This window comes from Bubalus bubalis, chromosome 16 (assembly GCF_019923935.1).
Source record: "Bubalus bubalis isolate 160015118507 breed Murrah chromosome 16, NDDB_SH_1, whole genome shotgun sequence".
NCBI classification, from domain to species: Eukaryota; Metazoa; Chordata; class Mammalia; order Artiodactyla; family Bovidae; genus Bubalus; species Bubalus bubalis.
The window spans coordinates 78,971,008-78,994,495 of record NC_059172.1 but is presented as its reverse complement, the minus strand read 5'-3'; the positions used below and the strand labels follow the sequence as shown (position 1 = coordinate 78,994,495).

At 39.9% G+C, this 23,488-nt stretch overlaps 1 protein-coding gene across 12 annotated transcripts in view; it reads right to left on the bottom strand.

Annotated features, from left to right (window-relative positions):
* YAP1 (Yes1 associated transcriptional regulator) overlaps nucleotides 1–23,488 on the bottom strand; it is a 135,259-nt gene that overhangs the window by 53,408 nt on the left and 58,363 nt on the right. For all 12 annotated transcript variants that reach the window (XM_025266996.3, XM_025267001.3, XM_025266999.3 and 9 more), the window contains exon 3: nucleotides 16,846–16,961. In XM_025266996.3, the coding sequence (XP_025122781.1) occupies nucleotides 16,846–16,961 (116 nt within the window). The remainder of the gene's footprint in view (nucleotides 1–16,845; nucleotides 16,962–23,488) is intronic.

The window sequence follows — 23,488 nt, the reverse complement described above, 5'->3', positions numbered from 1 at the left end:
GGTATATAACTGTTACCTGAATTCATCTAACTATTACGAAACTACGGTTGTCCACTGTTAGGCATCGGGGCCGTTCAGAGCAAACTATCAAGCGCTGCATGTCTGGGGCAGCACGGTCACCTCTGCTAGAACAAGAAGAGGCAAGTGGCTCACCCTCTATCAGGATAAGCAGCAGGGCAACGCTTCTTTAAAAAACTGAAATGGCCCAAGCAACTATCATGGAGAAGCAGACCAGATACATTTCTTTTTGGCCTCTGGTCACCAGATGGTAACGAAGAGTAGGGACTATGGAGGCAAGTAAACTGGTGTGATCCATGGGAATTATTACTCTTAACTGAGCTTCAGACCATTTTTAGTTGAGAACTCTTCACTTTCTCAATTCAAATGAGGAGTCCTCTCTCTGTGCTAACAAAATATTTTCTTTATACCTAATGCATAACACTCATCACACGGTACTGTCCATACGTGTTTTCTTCCAGGCGAGACTGAAACACCTGAACAGAGAAGCGTATATTATGCAGTTTTCTATTTTACTGTCGAGCTGAGTGCCTTCTACACAGAAAGGGCACAAATCCATGTTTGCTGACAGAAATGCAATCAAAACAAAGTCCAATTAAAATTCTTCATTTATGACTGTGAGAGAAACATATCCTGTTTTATCCTTTCCATGTTAAGTTCAATTTCTCCATTATTAAGTATCACTGAAATTAAAGGCACAAGGATGTAACAAACTTTTTTATTCAATAAGTATGTATTGAGCCCCTACTATATTCAAGTACTAATCCAGGCACTGGATATACAGCAATAAGCAAAACAGTTCCTGCTTCATGGATTATGGTCTAGCCAGGAAGACAGATAGGTATGTACAGTACAGGGCTGGCTCATGACAAGCGCAGTGAAAAAACCCCAAAAAGCCAAACCAAACATGGAGATGGTCTTTCAGAAATGTGGACTAAGAAGGGGCTCACTGAGATGGTGACCTTAGGGCAGAGACTCAACCACAAAGCAAGCCAAGATGGGATGACCCGGATACGAGCGGCGCAGGCAGGGGCTGGGATGAGGGCAGAGGAAGGGAGGGCTGACACACCGTGCTGTCAGGACCCAGGCTCGATCAGCAGATCACCAAGCATTTTAACCGGCAAATGGTGGAGTGGGGAACACTACAGGGGATCACCAATCCTAAAGGATAGTAACAGCTTCTCCAAACTCATGGATCACCTCTAAATATGTACAAGTGGGCAACAAACATTTTCATCGCAGATAATGTGTGCATACATGAGACGCAGACCCTTAGACATGGGAAACGTGTGGGAGTTTTCCAAGGCTAGGCTATTAGGCTTAACCATTGCAGCAAAGTCTTTTAGGGATAAGGAGGAGATAGAAAGTAGGCCCTGGATCATGAAGGTAAACAAAAAGAGGTCATCACTTTAACAAGATGTAAACAGGGTGAGAAATTTGAATTAGGAAAAACAAGAAAGAGTAGTAGCCTATAATTAATTAATAAATTAGAATTACTTATCTTTGGGAAAAATAAATTTTTATGTAGTATTTACTACTACTAGCTGAAAAACTACTATAACAAACACTAACTTCCTGTAATATTTTGAAAACAAACAAAATATCCTATGTCATAATACTGAAGGTGACTGAACGCTAACTTCCTGTTCTTGCCTAAGGACCCTCTTGCATCAGGAATGACTCAAACCATCTGCAACGTCTAATCAAACCAGAAAGTCTTGATTATGCCACAAGCCAGATGATCAGTCTCTCCCTCTCACCTGCCCCACAACTCAGGAATACAGATGTAACCCAGGATACTGAAAGTTTATTAAACAAAACTTAGTGGTTCAAAGTACAGGGCTATCAAGAAGTAAGAGCAGCTGGAAAAAGTAGATGCAATACATCTTTCAAAGGAATCTAATTTGGACCAATTTCAGTTTTGAAATTCTGGTCTCTGACATTTATGATGAATCACAAACTGCATTACTACATTGTTCTAAGCTCCTTACAAGCACATACTAAGCCAACTAACAGTCCCATGGTATAGCTCCTATTATTATCCTCACTTTACAGATGAGCAAACTAAACCCAGAAAAGTTGCCCCAGATTACTTAGCCCAGACTAGTAACTGGCAGAGGGTGGATCCAAACCCAGATAGTTCTAGCTTTCCAGAACTCATGCTCTTAAGTACTACGCTGCAATTATGACAAACATTAATCAAAAGGAGTGTTTTTAAAAATTTCTTCTCCTAGAACTTTCATGAAATCTCATTGCTTCAGTCATATTCACATAGATGGCTCTTATATCTTTAATACTTCTCACATGGACACCACCAGTCTTTCTCCTTCACCAACTCCACACTAACACTCCATAAAACATGTCCTCATATTTGAGTTGATTTTACTTTACAATACAATTGCCCTTGTTCCTCAGATAAAACTTAAATGTAGACTTCCGTATTTCCATGACTAAATTTTAGCAGTAACCAAGGACACATTTTATGTACCTTAAGAGCATCCTGCCTCACACCTCCTCTGAGGACGCAGCTCTATGACTCAGAGCTCCCTAAGGCCCTGGGAGCCTGGGCTTCACTGGGCTATCCAAGGTCCTCTGTCGCCGGCCATTACAGAGGACACTGAGGAGGGCCTCAAGTGTCGCCACTGCAGCTCACGCCCTCCTCACTCCGTCCTGGTTCAGACCTGCCAACTCCTCTCCCTTCTCCGAGGACCTCCCGCAGGTGCTCCTCTCCCGCCCGGCCTTGCTCAGTTGCTCAGCCAACTCTTCCTCTTCCCTCCCCAGTGTGGACACACCTTCCTCAAGAGGGCTTCGCCTACAAACACAAAGGTTCATTCCTCTCCTATGCATCATGCGCTTCTTTGGTGAGATGATTCTAGCGCATCAGTAACTTAGTAATCCACTCAAAGTGAGTCCTCCTGGCACGGCCTGTCTTTCCAGTACTCAGCACAGTCATGCACTTTTCACCTCCACACATACCCCCAATGCACAAACCCCAGCCTGTCTCCTCCGAGCCTTCACGATTTTTAGCCATTGAAATCCTGCCCTATTTTCATGTTTTATCTTTGTGAAGCTTTTCTTAATTTCCATCCCACTACTAACATTCTTCCCCACCTGCGAATAGAAATTGCACTTGTTTTTCATTTTTTGGATGCTTATCTTGTATTTGTTCTTTAACAGTGAGTTTAACTCAGAATTTATCATTTTGCACTAGAATCAAAAAAAAAGAGTTCTCCATGTTTTTTGAGTAGTACGTTCAATTTCTGCTTCATTAACAAGGCTAAAACCTTTTGACCGTGTGGATCACAACAAACTGTGGAAAATTCTTAAAAGAGATGGGGATACCAGACCACAGTACCTGCCTCCTGAGAAACCTGTATGTCAACAAGCAACAATTAGAACTGGACATGGAATAACTGACTGGTTCAAAACTGGGACAGAAGTATGTCGAGGCTATATATCATCACTTTGCTTATTTAACTTGTATGCAGAATACATCATGAGAAATGCTGGGCTCCATGAAGCACAAGCTGGAATCAAGGTTGCAGGTGAAATATCAATAACCTCAGATACGCAGATGACACCACCCTCATGGCAGAAAGCGAAGAGAAACTAAAGAGCCTCTTGATGAAGGTGAAAGAGAAAAGTTAACAAAAAAACTGGCTTAAAGTTCAACATGAAAAAACTAAGATCATGGCATCCAGTCCCATCACTTGATTGCAAATAGGTGGGGAAACAATGGAAAAAGTAATGGATTTTATTTTTGGGGATCCAAAATCACTGTGGATGGTGACTGCAGCCATGAAATTAAAAGACGTTTGCTCCTTGGAAGAAAAGCTATGACAAACCTAAAGAGTATTAAAAAGGTGAGACATCACTCTGCTGACAAAAGTCTGTATAGTCAAAGCTATGGTTTTTCCAGTAGTCAGGTACAGATGTGAGAGTTGGATCATAAAGAAGGCTGAGAGCCAAAGAATCGATGCTTTCGAATTGTGGTGCTAGAGAAGATCCTTGAAAGTCCCTTAGATAGCAGAGAGATCAAACCAGTCAGTCCTAAGAGAAATCAACCCTGAATATTCAATGGAAGGACTGATGCTGAAGCTGAAGCTCCAATACTTTGGCTCCCTGATGTTAAGAGCCGACTCATTACTCAATGGACATGACTTTGAGAAAACTCGGGCGGATAGTGAAGGACAGGAAAGCCTAGCATGCTGCAGTTCATGGGGTCGATAAGGTAAGATTAAACTCTAGCCCATAAGCGAAGAAGAACTAAAGAGCCTCTTGATTAAAGTGAAAGAGGAGAGTGAAAAAGTTGGCTTAAAGCTCAACATTCAGAAAACTAAGATCATGGCATCTGGTCCCATCACTTCATGGCAAATAGATGGGAAACAGTGACAGACTTCATTTTTTTGGGCTCCAAAATCACTGTGATGGGGACTGCAGCCATGAAATTAAAAGACGCTTACTCCTTGGAAGGAAAGTTGTAACCAACCTAGACAGCATATTAAAAAGCAGACACATTACTTTGCCAACAAAGGTCTGTCTAGTCAAAGTTATGGTTTTTCCAGTAGTCATGTATGGATGTGAGAGTTGGACCATAAAGAAAGCTGAGCGCTGAAGAATTGATGCTTTTGAACTGTGGTGTTGGAGAAGACTCTTGGAAGTCCCTTGGACGGCAAGGAGATCCAACCAGTCCATCCTAAAGGAAATCAGTCCTGAATATTCATTGGAAGGACTGATGCTAAAGCTGAAGCTCCAATACTTTGGTCACCTGATGCAAAGAACTGACTCACTGGGAAAGACCCTGATGCTGGGGAAGATTGAAGGTGGGAGGAGAAGGGGACAACAGAGGATGAGATGGTTGGATGGCATCACCGACTCAATGGACACGAGTTTGAGTAAGCTCCGGGAGTTGGTGATGGACAGGGAGGTCTGCTGTGCTACAGTCCAAAGAGTCAGACACGACTGAGCAACTGAACTGAAGTGATATATTTTAAGGCTTAGATTGGAATTTCAACACTGTTACTTATTGTATTCTACTCACTACCATAAACTGTGTCCCCGACCACTGTGCTCATGTCCCAATTTAGCAGATGCTTCAGTGAACTCCACTTATCTGCCTACATCCTGGCATGTCTTCCAGGAAGCTCTAAGTCTTAAAGAAGTACTTTGACTTTTTGGTTTTTATATCTCTTAGGGCTTAGCACTACCACCAAATACAACTGAAGTTTGCTGAGCTGATATGATTAAGAACTTACCTGTGAAAAGAATGATGCATTAATCTTGGTCAAGTCAGTCTCTCTGATCCTCAGTTTGTGCTTTTATAGATCATAGACTTTTTTTTAATAAGTTGGTAACATTTTGCAGTGCTCTTATACTAAATGAGCTCTCATGTGAAATGGTGGAGTAATTCATATGTAATAGGTACTTAGGAAAGGTTTTTTTGTTGTTGTTTTCTCACTGAAAATAGAAATAAAATAAGAATAGGAATAACAAAGTGGATCTTTAATAACATTTCTATGGTTTTACGTTCACCATTCTAGAGTCGTCTATCTGCGTAGCTCATGAACCAGCTGTCTGGCATCTCCTGGAAACTTGTTAGAAATACAGAATTTCAGGTCCTACACATGACCTACAGAATCAGAATCTGCATTAAAAAATATATATATTCCCAGGAGATTCCTTTATACATTTACAAATTGAGAACCACTGATTTACAATACTATGAACTGTGGTGTTGTGCTCTTGAGAGTCCCTTGGACTTCAAGGACATCAAATCAGTCCATCCTAAAGGAAATCAGTCCTGAATATTCATTGGAAGGACTGATGCTGAAGCTCAAACTCCAACACTTTGGCCACCTGATGCAAAGAACTGACTCACTGGAAAAGACTCTGATGCTAGGAAAGACTGAAGGCAGGAGGAGACAGGGACGACAGAGAACAGGAGGGTTGGCTGTCATCTCCGACTCGATGGACATGAGTTTGAGCAAGCTCCGCGAGTTGGTGATGGACAGGGAAGCCTGGAATGCTGCAGTCCAAAGCGGGTTGCAAAGAATTGGACACAACTGAGGGACTGAATTGAACTGATTTATAATTCAGAAAACTAATATGGCTTGCTTGGTTTTTTTCATGCATTATAAATGAAATTAAACTTAAGAGACAGCACACTTTAAAGAAAACTATGAAAGGTTTAAACTCAAGACAGATCTGGGTTCAAATTCTGAATTCAATATTTATAATTATTTATACTAGTAATTATATTAATATAAATAATATTTATAATTATTAGCCTTCTAACCTTGAGCAAATTCCTGATCTGCTTGATGCTCACTTTCTTCACAAAAATGGAGATAAGTACTTCTTCAACTAATTGCTAAAAGGATTTAAAGGAGAAAGTGCTTGACAGAGACCCAGGCTTATAAAAGATACTTTTAGAAAAAGTCATTCCAACCCTTTCTTGGAAGTTCTGCCATTTTGTGCTAACAATATACATACTTCAACAAAAATTGTATATAAGATCAAGATAAGCTTATGCTAAAATAAACCTGGTCTCGAAATGACTGGATAATTAAAACAGGAAACCCATAAGTTTTCCCTTCTATAGGAGAAGAACCCTAGAAAGGAGTAATTTTTAAGTCTCCCAAATCTTTCAGGACCCAGCCTTCTTAACTGTCTTTAGCCTCGCTTCCTCACCGTTCTATCACAAGTCATATGGGGCTGGGGGTTTGAGGCTCAGTGATCTCTCACAAAATGCTTCCTTTACCTTCCCCCTTCTTCCGCAAACTTAAGTCCCACTCAACTACTAAAGGCAATGGCAACCCACTCCAGTACTCTTGCCTGGAGAATCCTAGGGACAGGGGAGCCTTGTGGGCTGCTGTCTATGGGGTCGCACAGAGTCGGACATGACTGAAGTGACTTAGCAGCAGCAGCACCAACTACTAAAATTTAGGTTTTGAGTTCAGTCACTTCTTACCACTTCCCTTCAAACACTCTGGTCCATTGTTTCCCCTGAATTATTGCAATTGCCCAGTAACTAATCTTCCTTCTTTTTAAAAACTTACTCAAGATCATGTCCCTGCTCTGTTCAAAACCTACAAACCCCTATATAATATGGCTTCCATGCTCCTTTTCACCGCTCTGTTCCAGCTGCAATGGCCTTCCTGCTGTTCTTCCAATGTGCCTCAGCCCCTCTGACCTGGCTGTTGTGATAGGCATGGAACATTCCCTTCTCCAGCTATCTGCATGGCTCTTCAGTTCATTTGGATCTTTGCTCAAAAATCACTGATTACAGAGGACTATCCTGGAGAAGCTATTTAAAAATGATCATCTCCCTCCATCCCCAGTCAATCTCTCTCTGATGCTTAACTATTTTTCCCTTTCCATTTTTAACTGATGACATTGTGTATTTGTTTCTGTTCTATATTCTTATAGAACATTTAGAGTCGTGCTCTGCACACGTTCAATATTCAGCATTTGTTGCGGGAGTGAGCCAACCTTAAAGATGTCTGCTCGGCCCTCTGCAGCTCTATCTACCTGTTCTCCCGGCTTTCTCGGCTCAGTGTTTGTCTCCCATAGCATTTACTGTTGCATGGGGAAAAATTATTTTACCTTGACTTCATAATCCAAGTGGCCATTACAATGTCTAGTATAGAGTTACTGATACTTGTTGAATGAGTAATTTAGAAAGGGAACAATTCAATTGTTTCAAGGTTGAATAAGAAGACTTTTAAATCCCTTAGTCTGTTACAGCCAGATGAACTTCCCACAGGAAAAGGCCAAGTGCAAGCTCAGAGAACTTTCCAACATGAAACTCTTCAGACTTTCTTAAGTGTAACTTGAGTCTTAAGATTGTAACTTTATAGCTTTAGTATGTAAATTTATAAAAGATTAGCTTTCTACAAGCTTACTTAGACCTCAGAAATGTTCCAATAAAGTAATGACCGTTGGTAAAATTTTAACCTAAAGTTTTATCACCTCTTTACCTTTTTAACTCCAAAGAAAATTATTATTTTGAAAAACTCTACTGTTGCAAGATTTTTTTCATTTCACTGATGCTGGCTATATATGGTAGTCTATGGATATCATTTTAAAAGAATTAGCATCTTAATCTTTCACACAAATATTCCTCTTGTGAGTCATAAAATTATTACAGCAAAGAATAGCCAGGATTTAGAAATCAGTAGGAAAGGCAGAAGTAATACTGCAATGCTTATCAAAAGAAGACACGAAAACAGGCATTTATTTAGTTCTTAAATGTAAATAATTTAATCTTTTTTATCCTTTCTACTCCAAAGCTGAGCAAAGTCTCCAAAATTCTACAAATAATCACTGTGGAAAAGTTGAACATGGACACATGTATTTTAAAACACTACTTCCTAATAACTCATTTTACTAAGAGCTGGTAGCAAAGGTATGCATCAATTTTTTCCTGTATATTCTTTAACAATATCTTCATACTCTTCTAAGTTAGTCTGTTAAAGTAACCAAAATAAGCTTATATCCTTTTTTTCATTAGGCTCAGTATTTACAATAAATTCTTAGTAACTTTCAGAATTCAAGTGAACTTTACTTTCCCAAATGATTACTCAAGAGGCTTTTAATAACATTTTAAAAAATATTTGTTATTCATGCCCTAAGATCACATCAAGGGACCTCAGCAATCTTGAGCTTCTATATGTCTCCCCTTGCTTTCGAAGATAACCTCTAAAGTAAAGAAGACAGAAAAGAATTACCTTGTATGAAATAATGGGCATATAACTAAATATATGAATACAGTTCAATCCCTGGGTCGAGAAGATCCCCTGGAGTAGGAAATGGTACCCTGCTCCAGTATTCTTGCCTGGAGAATTCAATGGACAGAGCAGCATAGCAGGCTACAGTCCGTGGGATTGCAAAGAATCGAACAACATATATTGTACATGCCAATATGTTAAGTAATATATAAACACATGCCCTGATTCCAGAATAACTGAATTTAAAGTTCCACTGATACATTTGGTGTGGAGGGAGTCTGAAAGTCATTTCAGAAATGTAACTAAGTAAATTCAGAATAAAGCTAACACCTTGCTTCATTTGCCAAATGTTGCTGCCTTGCTCAGGTATTCTGAGCTTTAATATTATTTAGAAAATACTTTTCAGTTAAAAATCATGAATGGAATTAGTCAATATCAAGAGTGATTCCCACTGCAGAAGGAGTGAGAAGCTCTCACCACCAGAGTAACATACAGGCCATTAGCTGCCCTGACATGAGTGCCATGTTTCATCAGCAGCAATGTCATGAAACCATCAAGATTAAAAAGTGCCAACCCAGTCCAGTATTCTTGCCTGGAGAATCCCATGGACAGAGGAGCCTGGCGGGCTACAGTCCACGGGGTCGCAGAGTCAGACATGATTGAGCGACTAACACTAACTCGGAAGAACTAAATACTGAAGATATAATTGCAAGCTATTGTCATCTGCAACTCGTTTGGAGATTCTAATTGGATTATTTTTTCTATTTCACAAATAAATATTTTTACCATCATAATCCCTATATATTGTTTACTGATAACTTTAATTAACATGAAATGGACTGGTCCATATTTTTAAATTAAAAAAGTGGTTCTTGCTTCCATAGTATTAACCATTTTTTCAGGAACTTAATTAACAAATAAATCAAGACACTGAATAAAACAAACTGAGTCTCTTAAGGATTATATTCATTTGGAATTATTATGTTTTTTGCTTTTTACTCTTTTCTCTTTTCCTGTGGTCATCTTTCTTAATTTACCAAAATTAGCAGATGAGAAAAAAGCACTAATTTTGGTTTAAAAAAGATTATTTGGGATACACTGCCTCTGTCCTGTATTTCACTGCTTCGATGTTGGGCTTTATTATAGTTTTATTCCCATTTGGTATACTTTAGTATAGTCTTGTTCCCTATATTACAACTTCAGGTTGGCAGATTATTTCCACCTTACAATAACCAAAAACTTTAAAAATCAGGAAAAAGTCTGACCCATGAGAAGAAAACGATATTTACATTTAACACTCTTACAACTTCTATACCAAATGGGCAATCTATGTGACTCTAAAAGTCAGCAGATAACACATGAGTTGAATAAGAACTAATGATGTATATTTGGTGTTAAAAAGCTTGTAAACATAGCCCTAAAGATAGTGTGGTAAAAGATTATAACAAACTTATTTAAAATGAAGTTAACAGTAATTGGACTGCAAGGAGATGCAACCAGTCCATCCTAAAGGAGATCAGTCCTAGGTGTTCATTGGAAGGTCTGATGCTGAGGCTGAAACTCCAATACTTTGGCCACCTGATGAGAAGAGTCGACTCACTGGAAAAAACCCTGATGTTGGGAAAGATTGAAGGCGACAGGAGAAGAGGATGACAGAGGATGAGACAGTTGGATGGCATCACTGATGGTGGACTTGAGTCTGAGTAAGCCCCGGGAGTTGGTGATGGACAAGGAGGCCTGGCGTGCTGCAGTCCATGGGGCTGCAAACAGTCGGACATGACTGAGTGACTGAACTGAACTGAACAGTAATTACCAGGTAATGTAAACTGATTAAACTGTAAAATATCATATGAAATCACATTTACTTTATTATTCAGTATATTATATCAAGCACTGTATTTTGTTAATAATAATTTCTATGTATCCACTTTGTATAAAGATTGTATCATTTAATCTTCACCACAGCCCTACAAATTCAGTGTTATTATTTTTATTGTCACTCCATTTTCCAAGTGAAGAAATGAGGCACAAGTAAATATACTCCTTTATCCAAGATCTTATAGTCAATTAAGAGACAGAGCTGGGATTCAAACCTGTGTCCACCTGACCCAGAGCCCTTGATCTCTAACCCTAACCCTTATTCTAAACTCCTCCTGAGTTCACTCCAAAGGTGAAAAGCAGAACTTAAACGCTTGCGAACTACAACACATGAAGTAGGAATCAGCAACTCCTAAACTCTGAGGTCAGCTTTGTACTTTTCATACATCCTTAGCTCTTCTGTGTTTTTTAAAGTTAAAAATCTCACTATCAACCTTTTACCTGTTATTGTTACATTTCACATCTGCTCTATGTCGTATTTTCCTTGGTAACAATCTTTTTCCCATCTGAAATTTGGTCCTCTGAGAGATTACACAAAGCAGAAGTAATACAACAGGCAAATATCAAGGCACCTCCAAACGACCCACTATGCCTGCTTCTCAATGTTTCCCCCACAGCAATGGAGGTGCTGAGCAAATTCCTTCAACATGCATCATCTTCCACGATCAAGACGGCATTTTCTCCACCCATCTTGATAGATTTCCTAGGAATTCCATGCAGGTTTTCATAACAGGGAAATCAGAAAGTGCTGTATTGGCAGATTCAGGCATTAGTCAAATAAATGCCAGACTTAAACCATGAAAATAATGAATTCCTTAAAATGTACCTGTAACAAGACATTTGATTTTATCAAATTGTTATCAAAGGTAGATTTTTAAAAAAGCAGACAACAGAGGGTTCACTGACATTGCATCATTTAAATCAAGGCTTATGCCATTTTTAATAATCCTAAATAGTCACCTGTCCTTTGGCACCAAGTTATTTCTGGATTATCACAGGATATATTTTCTTTATACTGCAGCTTTAAGATTCAGCAATCTTGTGAATCATTGGTGACAAGCTACTAATAAAAAGCTTCATATAAATGGAGCTCTCACACACTGTCTCACATACATACATGACTACTGGAAAAACCACAGCTTTGACTATGCAAACCTTTGTCACCTCTTTTTAATACGCTGTTTACATTTGTCATAGCTTTTCTTCTAAGGAGCATAAAAGGAGAGTTGGATCATAAAGAAGCCTGAGCACCAAAGAATTGATGCTTTTGAACTGTGATGTTGGAGTAGACTCTTGAGAGTCCCTTGGACAACAAGGAGATCAAACCAGTCAATCCTAAAGGAAATCAGTCCTGAATATTCATTGGAAGGACTGATGCTGAAGTTGAAACTCCAATACTTTGGCCACCTGATGCAAAGAGCTGACTCACTGGAAAAGACCTTGATGATGGGAAAGACTGAGAGCAGGAAGAGAAGGGGACGACAGGATGAGATGTTTGAATGGCATCACCGACTCAATGGACATGAGTTTGAGCTAACTCTGGGAGCTGGTTATGGACACGGAGGCCTGGCGTGCTGCAGTGGGTCAGAGACAACTGAGCAACAACAATGTGCCATAAACATAATACATTTAATGTAACTTGTAAGGGGCAATCATCGATTTAATAGAATACGGTTTGTGTATACTTTTATATATGTATATATTATATATTTAATGTAAAGAAAAGTAGAATTATTTTACTTATTATTCAAATTTCCTCCTATTTTGTAATTTTCCTTTCCTCACATTTCAAATTCCTTTTTACTAAGTTCACTGTCTTGGTTAATTCAGTCATTTCAGTTCAGTTGCTCAGTCGTGTCCGATTCTTTGCGACCCCATGAACTGTAGTACACCAGGCTTCCCTGTCCATCACCAACTCCCAGAGTTCACTCAAACTCATGCCCATTGAGTCAGTGATGCCATCTAGCCATCTCATCCTCTGTCGTCCCCTTCTCCTTCTGCCCCCAATCCCTCCCAGCATCAGAGTCTTTTCCAATGAGTCAACTCTTCGCATGAGGTGCCCAAAAAATTGGAGTTTCAGCTTTAGCATCAGTCCTTCCAATGAACACCCAGGACCGATCTCCTTTAGAATGGACTGATTGGATCTCCTTGCAGTCCAAGGGACTCTCAAGAGTCTTCTCCAACACCACAGTTCAAAAGCATCAATTCTTCGGCGCTCAGCTTTCTTCACAGTCCAACTCTCACATCCATACATGACCACTGGAAAAACCACAGGCTTGACTAGACGGGCCTTTGTTGGCAAAATAATGTCTCTGCTTTTGAATAAGCTATCTAGGTTGGTCATAACTTTCCTTCCAAGGAGTAAGCGTCTTTTAATTTCATGGCTGCAATCACCATCTGCGGTGATTTGTGGAGCCCCCGAAAATAAAGTCTGACACTGTCTTGCTAATTAAATGGCCAGTTAAAAGAATATAAATTTCTTCATAGGATCAAATAAGTCTTACCTCTAGAACCCTTTCCAGGTGTATCTTTAAGTGATTTCTCAGTGGCTCAGAGGTGAAGAATCTGCCTGCAATGCAGGAGACCTGGGTTTGATCCCTGGGTTGGGAAGATCCCCTGGAGAAGGGAAATGGCAACCCACTCCAGTATCCTTGCCTGGAAAAATCTCATGGACAGAGGAGCCTGGTGGGCTACGGTCGCAGAGAGTCAGACATGACTGAGCGACTAATACTAACAGAAATTTAGCCAATTATAAATCACATACCTCCAGTCTAGCAATAAAACTCATCATTTCAACCTCATATTGTGAAAAAGACACAAAATGCAAAAGTAAACTCATCATTTCTGCTAAACCAAATTCCAGTGAAAGAAACTGGATTTCATAACATCTTAGAACTGGAGAAAATCTAAAAATATAGTTCCATTAAAACCTATGCAGAAACCTAGAGAGTCTAGAGAAAATATAGGAAAGTGATCTGATTAGAAATAATGAGAACAGAACACAAAGCTGGACTCAAATATTTGGATGAGGCGAGTTCTTTTTTATAAAAGATTAACAATAGGAAGTTCCAGTTAAAATAATTAATGACAAAAATGTAAATCTAGCTGCATTTAGCTTGATTAACTCAGTAAAGGGTTTCAAAACAGCTGTGTATCCTCTTTTATACAAAGGCTTCAGATTAGCAGGTTCAGAGGGAATTGTCTTCAAGGTGAAAACTGTCTGCAGATACCTTGCTTAACTGGAAATAGGCTAGCAACTTTGTCAATACCCTGAAAATTTATTTAAATATCCTCACAATTCTTGCTCACAGGCGCCAGGCTTTGAAAACTTAAAAGAGTATTTTCCAAGCACAGAGGAGTATCACTTTTGCTGCTGTACTCTAGGAGAAATCCTTGACTGAGAGATAAGATCATTTTCTCTTAAAGCTATTTGAGAAATCATGCTCTGTACCTCAGTGGAGAATGCAGTCACCAAACACAGTAAGTTCGGTTCAGACGGAGAAGGGGAAGCCCCTGAGTAGAACCCTTATTAACATGACATTATGGCTGTAACTGTACATGAACATGAGGTTATCAAGATTACAGTTCCCATGGCATTCATTCCAAAGCATCGCAACAACACAAAGTCTTCTATTTTTAAATAGCCTCTCAAGGTTTCTCAAATGTGAAGTGAGCCTAATAACAGCACCTAATTTAATGACCATTATGGGGATTGTACAAATGACCTTAGCAGGAAGCCTGGCATGTAAACAGGGCTTCCTGTTATTATTTAACACCTTGGTGGCTCAGATGGTAAAGAATCCGCCTGCATGCAGGAGACCTGGGTTCGATCCCTGGGTTGGGAAGATCCCCTGGAGGAGGGCAAGGGAACCCACTCCAGTATTCTTGCCTGGAGAATCCCATGGACAGAGGAGCCTGGGGACTACTTGCGAAGAGTTGGACACAACCGAGCGACTAAGCAGAGAACAGCACACACCACACCACCACTTCAGCATGCCCAGGTCTCTGAGGGGTGGCTTTTCCCATTTCAGGTCCTGCCTTCAACTCTCCACATCTAAGCCTCTCTTCATACAACTCCCAGCCCCTCCCCACAAAAACACACCAACCCACTACAATTGTGCCTCCTGCCACTTTACTCAAACCATTCCTCCCTAAGTCACCTCTTTAATTAACACAGCAGCAAGCATGTCTAGTCATTTTTATGTAGTACAGAAAAACACATTTCATATTTTACAAAACACAGAGCTGAAATAAAAATATACACAAATATTCTAAAATCCATTAATACCAATTTGATACATACTTTTGGTTTTAAACATAAACTTGATTCCAATTATTTTCATTTCCTTAGACCATTACTGTTAGAAAATTTAATAGGAAAAACATAAACAAACCAACGTTCTAAAAGTATAATAGTCAATCTTACAGAAGCAAAATGCTTGATCTTCCAAGATAAAAGTTAAATTAATGAATTATTTTTTACTAATTTCCCAGGTATAGTTTTAGTTGGATTATGACAAAATGAAAAACGAGCATCATCATCTTTGAACTATAAATACAAAGCAGCTTATACAACTTTTATTTGGATATTTGATAATTAAAAAAATAGCTGTCAAGCAAAAATATTAGTCAATAAATACTTGCATAATATTTGGCCTTTGAAAAAAGTTTAACTTCAATGTCACATATAAAACATATTCTGAGGATAAGTAAAGGTGCTGACATTAAAATAAGCGCAGATAAAATGGAAACTTTATGACAAGAAAAGCTCAGTCACAAATCTTGCCTTGATTTTCATTTTCTTGAATTCTTTCAAGTGTTCAACACATCGAAGGCAAGAATAGTTATGGAACAGCAGAACGTTCTAACACACTGTCATCATCCCTAGGGGCAGAAGGACACTTTAAGTTTCATGAGCTTTCCCACAAGGAATTGTACCCCTCTCTCCACCTCTACCAGTCCCTTTCCAAAGGCTGCTGTTTAAGAAAATCTCCAGTGCAGCTTCCAACAGCACGGTGCCCATCGGTCTGCTGGGTAGCGCCGTGAGGGGGAAGGCCATCACGGGCACTGCTGCTGCCGTCTGTGCCCCGACCCAGGACTTCAGCGAGGGGGGTAAAGCACGGGGGCAGGGGCGTGGTCAGAGGCCCAGCCCACAGGCTCCAAGCCCCGACCCCAGGCTTGGGGGGCATCTTCCCCGAGGAGGGGGCAGGGATGACTGCTAAGTCGCTTCAGCTGTGTCCGACTGACTCTTTGCGACCCCATGGACTATAGCCCACTAGGCTCCTCTGTCCATGAGGATTCTCCAGGCAAGAATACTGGAGTGGGTTTCTGTGCCCTCCTCCAGGGGATCTTCCCGGCCCAAGGACTGAACCTGTGTCTCTCAGTCTCCTGCGTTGGCAGGAGGTTCTTTACCCACTAATGCAAGAAGCCCTTTTCCTACCATGCACAAAGATGCATAATGGGTAGCTATGGTCTTGGGCCTATGTAACAAAGAAGAAAGAAGCCATCCAAAATCTAACTGACATAGGGAATAAGGAACTAAACCTTTACTTAGTACCCACTCCGTAGTAGAAGTGTAATATAAAAGCTTTATATGTATATTATTTCCTTTACTGTCTTCCTCTCTATAATAAGGGGCACTGTTACTCCCAATTACACAGATGAGAAAAACAGCAAATTTAAGTAAACTGCCAAATAGGAGACAGAAAAAAATGTACACTCAGGTTTATCTTCTATGAAAAAAGGTGGCAATGTGTTAAATAACATGTACCAGCCCTAAGAAAGGTGCTTTGGGGTTTTGTAAGTTACTCCCTTCCCGTTATTCTCAAAGTAGAACAAACATTCACGCTAAGAGGTGGCTTCCCATCCAAACCACAAAAGGAAGAGGGAAACTTCAACTCTAAGGTCTCGCACACAAGAAAGCGGTAGAATAAAGCATGAGCATGTCAAAATTAACCAAACTAGGAATTTGAGACACTCACTTCAGAAATGAAACTTGGAAAACTCCTGGCTTTCAATCACCAAGTCCCATATGTATTCATGATTAAACAAGGGTTTGGTATAGTCGGCTATTTGAAATAAAGTAAATTTCTCTTATGAAAGAGGATAGAAAGTAACCATCAGCCATGTTGCAGTTCCCTTGAAAGAATAACTACTGTCTTCCACAGAAAGTTTCACCAAAGCACTACCTGGCGTGCCCTCAGGACAGCACCGCACTCACCCGAGGCCGAATTCATCACGTTCTGCTGCACCGGTGGGCTGGTCGGGGTGCTGACGTTCATCTGGGAGAGCATGGCCTTCCTGGGGTCCTGCCAGGTTGTTGTCTGATCTATGTGACTGAGACAAAAACATCCCCTGCGTTAGATAACACAGACGAGGCCCTACAAACAGCAGCCTCGCTTCTCAAAACAGGCTAGCTGTGTGAACTAGCAGGCAGGACTCTAAGTGAGCTCCGTGAAAGCAGTCTTACCACCGCACTGCCCTCACCCTTCCTCTGCAAACTTTCCTCATCCTTCTATCACTGAACTTTCTGTTCTGAGCTTTCAGAAGTGCAAAATCTGAAAGTTATGTCGGAAATTTTAAGCGAAGGGAAATCATTTTCACCTAGTAGACAATTATCTGCCATAATTTAAAGTTGAAATGTGATCTATAAATCATCTGTAACAGGAGTCATGTAAGTTAAACCCAAAATTGATTAGGGAAATCACCCACTTTTTTTCCTCCCAAAGCTATAAATGCCAATTAACCATATAATTTGAAGACCTAAAACCCTTTACACTGAACAAAGCACAAAAAGATTAAACATTCTTATTATATTACATACTTCAAAGCCAAAACAGAAATACAAGCTAAGTTTTGATTGTCTTCTATTGATTATTGAAGGACTTTTTCAGGTAAACATTTTCTATGTACTATTAACTTACTACAAAATGTCTAATACATATGCTATGGACATCTTCATCTAAAAAACTGGGGATTAAAAATAGCTAAAAATTACATGAATATGAAACTACAAGGCATCTTGCACAGTATTTGGTTTACAAGCATGCAAAAAAATACTAGTTTTCATCTTCCAGCAAAGTGCAATTATTTCAGTGAAAGAAAAAAAAATTTAAACCCATGAAACTACCTGAACTTTATCGTTCTCTTCTGTTTAATTTATAAAAGCCAGATAACATTTAATGAAAGGCACTAATTAAATATTGCTACATATGATGTAACTGTACTGCAGCTATTGAAAATACTTTAGAATAATATTTAATAGCATAGAAAATATTAATAATACAGATTATAGCACAGCATACAGATTATTAGTTTCTATGCTATTAAATATTATTCTAAAATATTTTCAATATATAGTACATCATATGTAACAATATTTAACTAGTCCCTTTCATTAGATGTTATCTTTCAATTTTTGGGCTTCCCTGATAGCTAGATAGATCTGATAGAGTACCTGACGAACTATGGAATGAGGTTTGTGACATTGTACAGGAGACAGGGATCAAGACCATCCCCATGGAAAAGAAATGCAAAAAAGCAAAATGGCTGTCTGGGGAGGCCTTACAAATAGCTGTGAAAAGAAGCGAAAAGCAAAGGAGAAAAGGAAAGATATAAACATCTGAATGCAGAGTTCCAAAGAATAGCAAGACGAGATAAGAAAGCCTTTCTCAGTGATCAATGCAAAGAAATAGAGGAAAACAACAGAATGGGAAAGACTAGAGAGCTCAAGAAAATCAGAGATACCAAAGGAACATTTCATGCAAAGATGGGCTCGATAAAGGACAGAAATGCTATGGACCTAACAGAAGCTGAAGATATTAAGAAGAGATGGCAAGAATACACAGAAGAACTGTACAAAAAAGATCTTCATGACCCAGATAATCATGATGGTGTGATCACTCATCTAGAGCCATACATCCTGGAATGTGAAGTCAAGTGGGCCTTAGAAAGCATCACTATGAACAAAGCTAGTGGAGGTGATGGAATTCCAGTGGAGCTATTCCAAATCCTGAAAGATGATGCTGTGAAAGTGCTGCACTCAATATGCCAGCAAATTTGGAAAACTCAGCAGTGGCCACAGGACTGGAAAAGGTCAGTTTTCATTCCAATCCCAAAGAAAGGCAATGCCAAAGAATGTTCAAACTACTGCACAATTGCACTCATCTCACACACTAGTAAATAATGCTCAAAATTCTCCAAGCCAGGCTTCAGCAATATGTGAACCATGAACTTCCTGATGTTCAAGCTGGTTTTAGAAAAGGCAGAGGAACCAGAGATCAAATTTCCAACATCCACTGGATCATGGAAAAAGCAAGAGAGTTCCAGAAAAACATCTATTTCTGCTTTATTGACAATGCCAAAGCCTTTGACTGTGTGGATCACAATAAACTGTGGAAAATTCTGAAAGAGATGGGAATACCAGACCACCTGATCTGCCTCTTGAGAAATCTGTATGAAGGTCAGGAAGCAAGTTAGAACTGGACATGGAACAACAGAATGGTTCCAAATAGGAAAAGGAGTTCGCCAAGGCTGTATATTGTCACCCTGTTTATTTAACTTCTATGCAGAGTACATCATGAGAAACGCTGGACTGGAAGAAACACAAGCTGGAATCAAGACTGCCGGGAGATATATCAATAACCTTAGATATGCAGATGACACCACCCTTATGGCAGAAAGTGAAGAGGAACTCAAAAGCCTCTTGATGAAAGTGAAAGTGGAGAGTGAAAAAGTTGGCTTAAAGCTCAACATTCAGAAAACGAAGATCACGGCATCCGGTCCCACCACTTCATGGGAAATAGATGGGGAAACAGTGGAAACAGTGTTAGACTTTATTTTTCTGGGCTCCAAAATCACTACAGATGGTGACTGCAGCCATGAAATTAAAAGACGCTTACTCTTTGGAAGGAAAGTTATGACCAACCTAGATAGCATATTCAAAAGCAGAGACATTACTTTGCCAACAAAGGTTCGCCTAGTCAAGGCTATGGTTTTTCCTGTGGTCATGTATGGATGTGAGAGTTGGACTGTGAAGAAGGCTGAGCGTGGAAGAATTGATGCTTTTGAACTGTGGTGTTGGAAAAGACTCTTGAGAGTCCCTTGGACTGCAAGGAGATCCAACCAGTCCATTCTGAAGGAGATCAGCCCTGGGATTTCTTTGGAAGGAATGAGTTAAAGCCGAAACTCCAGTACTTTGGCCACCTCATGCGAAGAGTTGACTCATTGGAAAAGACTCTGATGCTGGGAGGGATTGGGGGCAGGAGGAGAAGGGGACGACAGAGGATGAGATGACTGGATGGCATCACTGACTCGATGAGTCTCAGTGAACTCCAGGAGTTGGTGATGGACAGGGAGGCCTGACGTGCTGTGATCCATGGGGTCGCAAAGAGTTGGGACACGACTGAGCGACTGATCTGATCTGATCTGATAGCTCAGCTGGTGAAGAACCCGCCTGCAGTTCAGGAGACCCCGGTTCAATTCCTGGGTGAGGAAGATCTGCTAGAGAAGGGATAAGCTACCGTTCTAGTACTCTGCCCTGGAGAATTCCAAGGCAGAGTATATATAGTTCATAGGGTTGCAAACAGTCAGATATAACTGAGTGACTTTCAATCACTCATAGCTTTTTAAAGTAGACTGTAAAACAGTATGTACAGCATGGAGCTAATTGTTTAAACCTGTGTGCTGAAAGCACATGGGAAGGATACACATCAAAAGGTTTCTTTTTAATGAATTTTTACTGGCGTATATCTGCTTTATAATATTGTATTAGTTTCTTCCATAGAGCAAAGTGAATCAGCTATACATTCCAACATTAGAATGTTTTAACAGTGTTTCTCTCTAGATAGCAAAATTACAGAACTTTGCTTAATAATAGGAAAAGCTAAAGACAGTCATGAACTCACTATCTTTGAAAACGGTGTGGAAGGGCATTAGAAATAAGGGTTATTTCTTTAAAAACTCAAAATCATTTTTTCTATGGCTGTTTAAATTTCAAATCTGATTTCTCTCTTCTTGAATCATCCCCATGATACTCATGTAAATGGTAAGGAAATGACATCCTGTGATTAATTTTCTTGAAACCCGAATGCTCTCGTCAATAATGTCATTTCATCAATAACACAGGGATCTAGGCTCTGACTAGTTCTGTGCTGTGATCAGTTGCTCAGTCCTGTCCGAATCTTTGTGACCCCACAGACTGAAGCCCGCCAGGCTCCTCTGTCCATGGGATTCTCCGGCCAAGAACACTGGGGTGGCTTGCCATGTGCTCAGGCTAGAACAGACCTTAAATATTATCTCCTGGAGATGGGACAATCCTTATTCCTAGGGAAGGAGAAAGAAGAGGAAAACAGAGGGGGTACAAATGCGAAAAATTTGTACACTTGGGAATAACAATGAAACCTGACAACTGAATGCTCTTACAGAGCAACTAACAATGCTGAGAGAAAACATTTAACTGAGTCCACAGTCTCTCAAATACTGCCTGAGCAGCACTTCTTCCCCAGTCGCAGGCGGTCTTCGGCAGTTGCACAAGCATTGCTCAGGTCCAGACAGCACACGTAAAACCTGCTCAAGTCTGGATATGTAAACACCTGGCTCCAAGAGACCACCTTCCTGGCAAGCCCAGTAACGGCTCTTTTTCCATCCTTCACAAACCACCATAAAATGTTTTCTAGATAGTCTCGTGCTTATAAAGCAGTACACATGACAATTAATACAGTCATACTGAAGGAGAGAAACTTGAAACCTGGAAGACAACCAAAATGTAGGGAAAGGCTGTTTCTCACTGCCTGTTATAATGTTAAGAAACCAGGAAAAGTGGCCAGCGATTCATTATTACTACCTCTTAAATTTTAATGAAATCGTGTGCCACCTGTCTACTCCTTGTCTGCAGTACTTCTGAAAATCTGTTACATTTGTGAGGGGTGAAAGAGAAGAGGATGGCAGGTTCAGGATTTTAACTGCTGAAGGTTTTCTAATATCTAACAGCTGGTTTCTCTGAAAACTAACCAATGACATAAATCACATTAATCCTTCATAACTAGATTGAAGTCCACCTGAGGGTTTAGGAAGACCCTATTCTGATGACTAATGGAACAACAAATCTTCCCAGATAGAGGAGGCAATCCATAAATCTGTCCCTACGGTTTTCATCTCCTTTAAACAAATTAGGCTTTTAAATATAATGCAGAGAATGTATAGCTTCACTGCTCTTAAGAGTGACTATTTTGCTGAAATGCTACTAAGTGTACAAATGCTAAAATTTCTTCTCCTAAAAAGGTTTCTGTTGAACCTCAGTAAGCTAGTTGAGAGAGGTACAGAGCTATCCTGTTACTTCAGCAAAGGTTTCACTTACTCAAAAAAAGATCTACTTTTCTTTAAGGAATAAATATGCCATCATCTAAATTGTCCCAAACATAAAAGTATTAAGTGCCCGAAGAACTATGGACAGAGGTTCGTGACACTGTACAGGAGGCAGTGATTAAAACCATGCCCAAGAAAAAGAAATGCAAAAAGGCAAACTAGCTGTCTGAGGAGGCCTTACAAATAGCTGGGAAAAGAAGAGAAGTGACAGGCAAAGGAGAAAAGGAAAGATATACCCACTTGAATGCAGAGTTCCAAATAGCAAGAAGAGACAAGAAAGCCTTCCTCAGAGATCAATGCAAGGAAATAAAGGAAAACAATAGAATGGGAAAGACTAGAGATCTCTTCAAGAAAATTAGAGGTATCAAGGGAACATTTCATGCAAAGATGGGCTCAATAAAGGACAGAAATGGTATGGACCTAACAGAAGCAGAAGATATTAAGAAGAGGTGGCAAGAATACACAGAAGAACTATACAAAAAAGATTTTCGATCCAGATAATCACGATGGTGTGATCACTCACCTAAAGCCAGACATCTTGCAGCATGAAGTCAAGTGGGCCTTAGGAAGCATCAGTATGAACAAAGCTAGTGGAGGTGATGGAATTCCAGCTGAGCCATTTCAAATCCTAAAAGACGATGCTGTTAAGGTGCTACATTCAATATTTCAGCAAATTTGGAAAACTCAGTAGTGGCCACAAAACTGGAAAATGTCAGTTTTCATTCCAATCCCAAAGAAGGGCAATGCCAAAGAATGTTCAAACTACTGCAAAACTGCACTCATTTCATGATAGCAAAGTAATGGTCAAAATTCTCCAAGTCAGGCTTCAACAGTACATGAACCAAGAACTTCCAGATGCTCAAGCTGGATTTAGAAAAGACAGAGGAACCAGAGATCAAATTGTCAACATCCACTGGATCATAGAAAAAGCAAGAGAATTCCAGAAAAACATCTGCTTCATTGACTACGCTAAAGCCTTTGACTGTGTGGATCACAATAAACTGTGGAAAATTTTTTTAAGAGATGAAAATACCAGACCACTTTACCTGCTTCCTGAGAAATCTGTATGCAGGTAAAGAACCAACAGTTAGACCCGGACATGGAACAATGGACTGGTTCAAAACTGGGAAAGGAGTATGTCAAGGATATATATTGTCATTCTGTTTATTTAACTTATATGCAGAGTACATCATGTGAAATGCCAGACTGGATGAAGCACACACTCGAATCAAGACTTCCAGGAAAAATATCAATAACTTCTGATTTGCAAATGACACCACCCTTATGGCAGAAAGCGAAGAGGAACTAGAGAACCTCTTGATGAAAGTGAAAGAGGAGAGTGAAAAGCTGGCTTAAAACTGCTTTAAACTCAATATTCAAAAAACTAAGATCAGGGCATCCAGTCCTATCACTTAATGGCAAACAGATGGGGTAACAATGGAAACAGTGACAGACTTTATTTTCTTGGGTTCCAAAATCACTGCAGATGGTGACTGCAG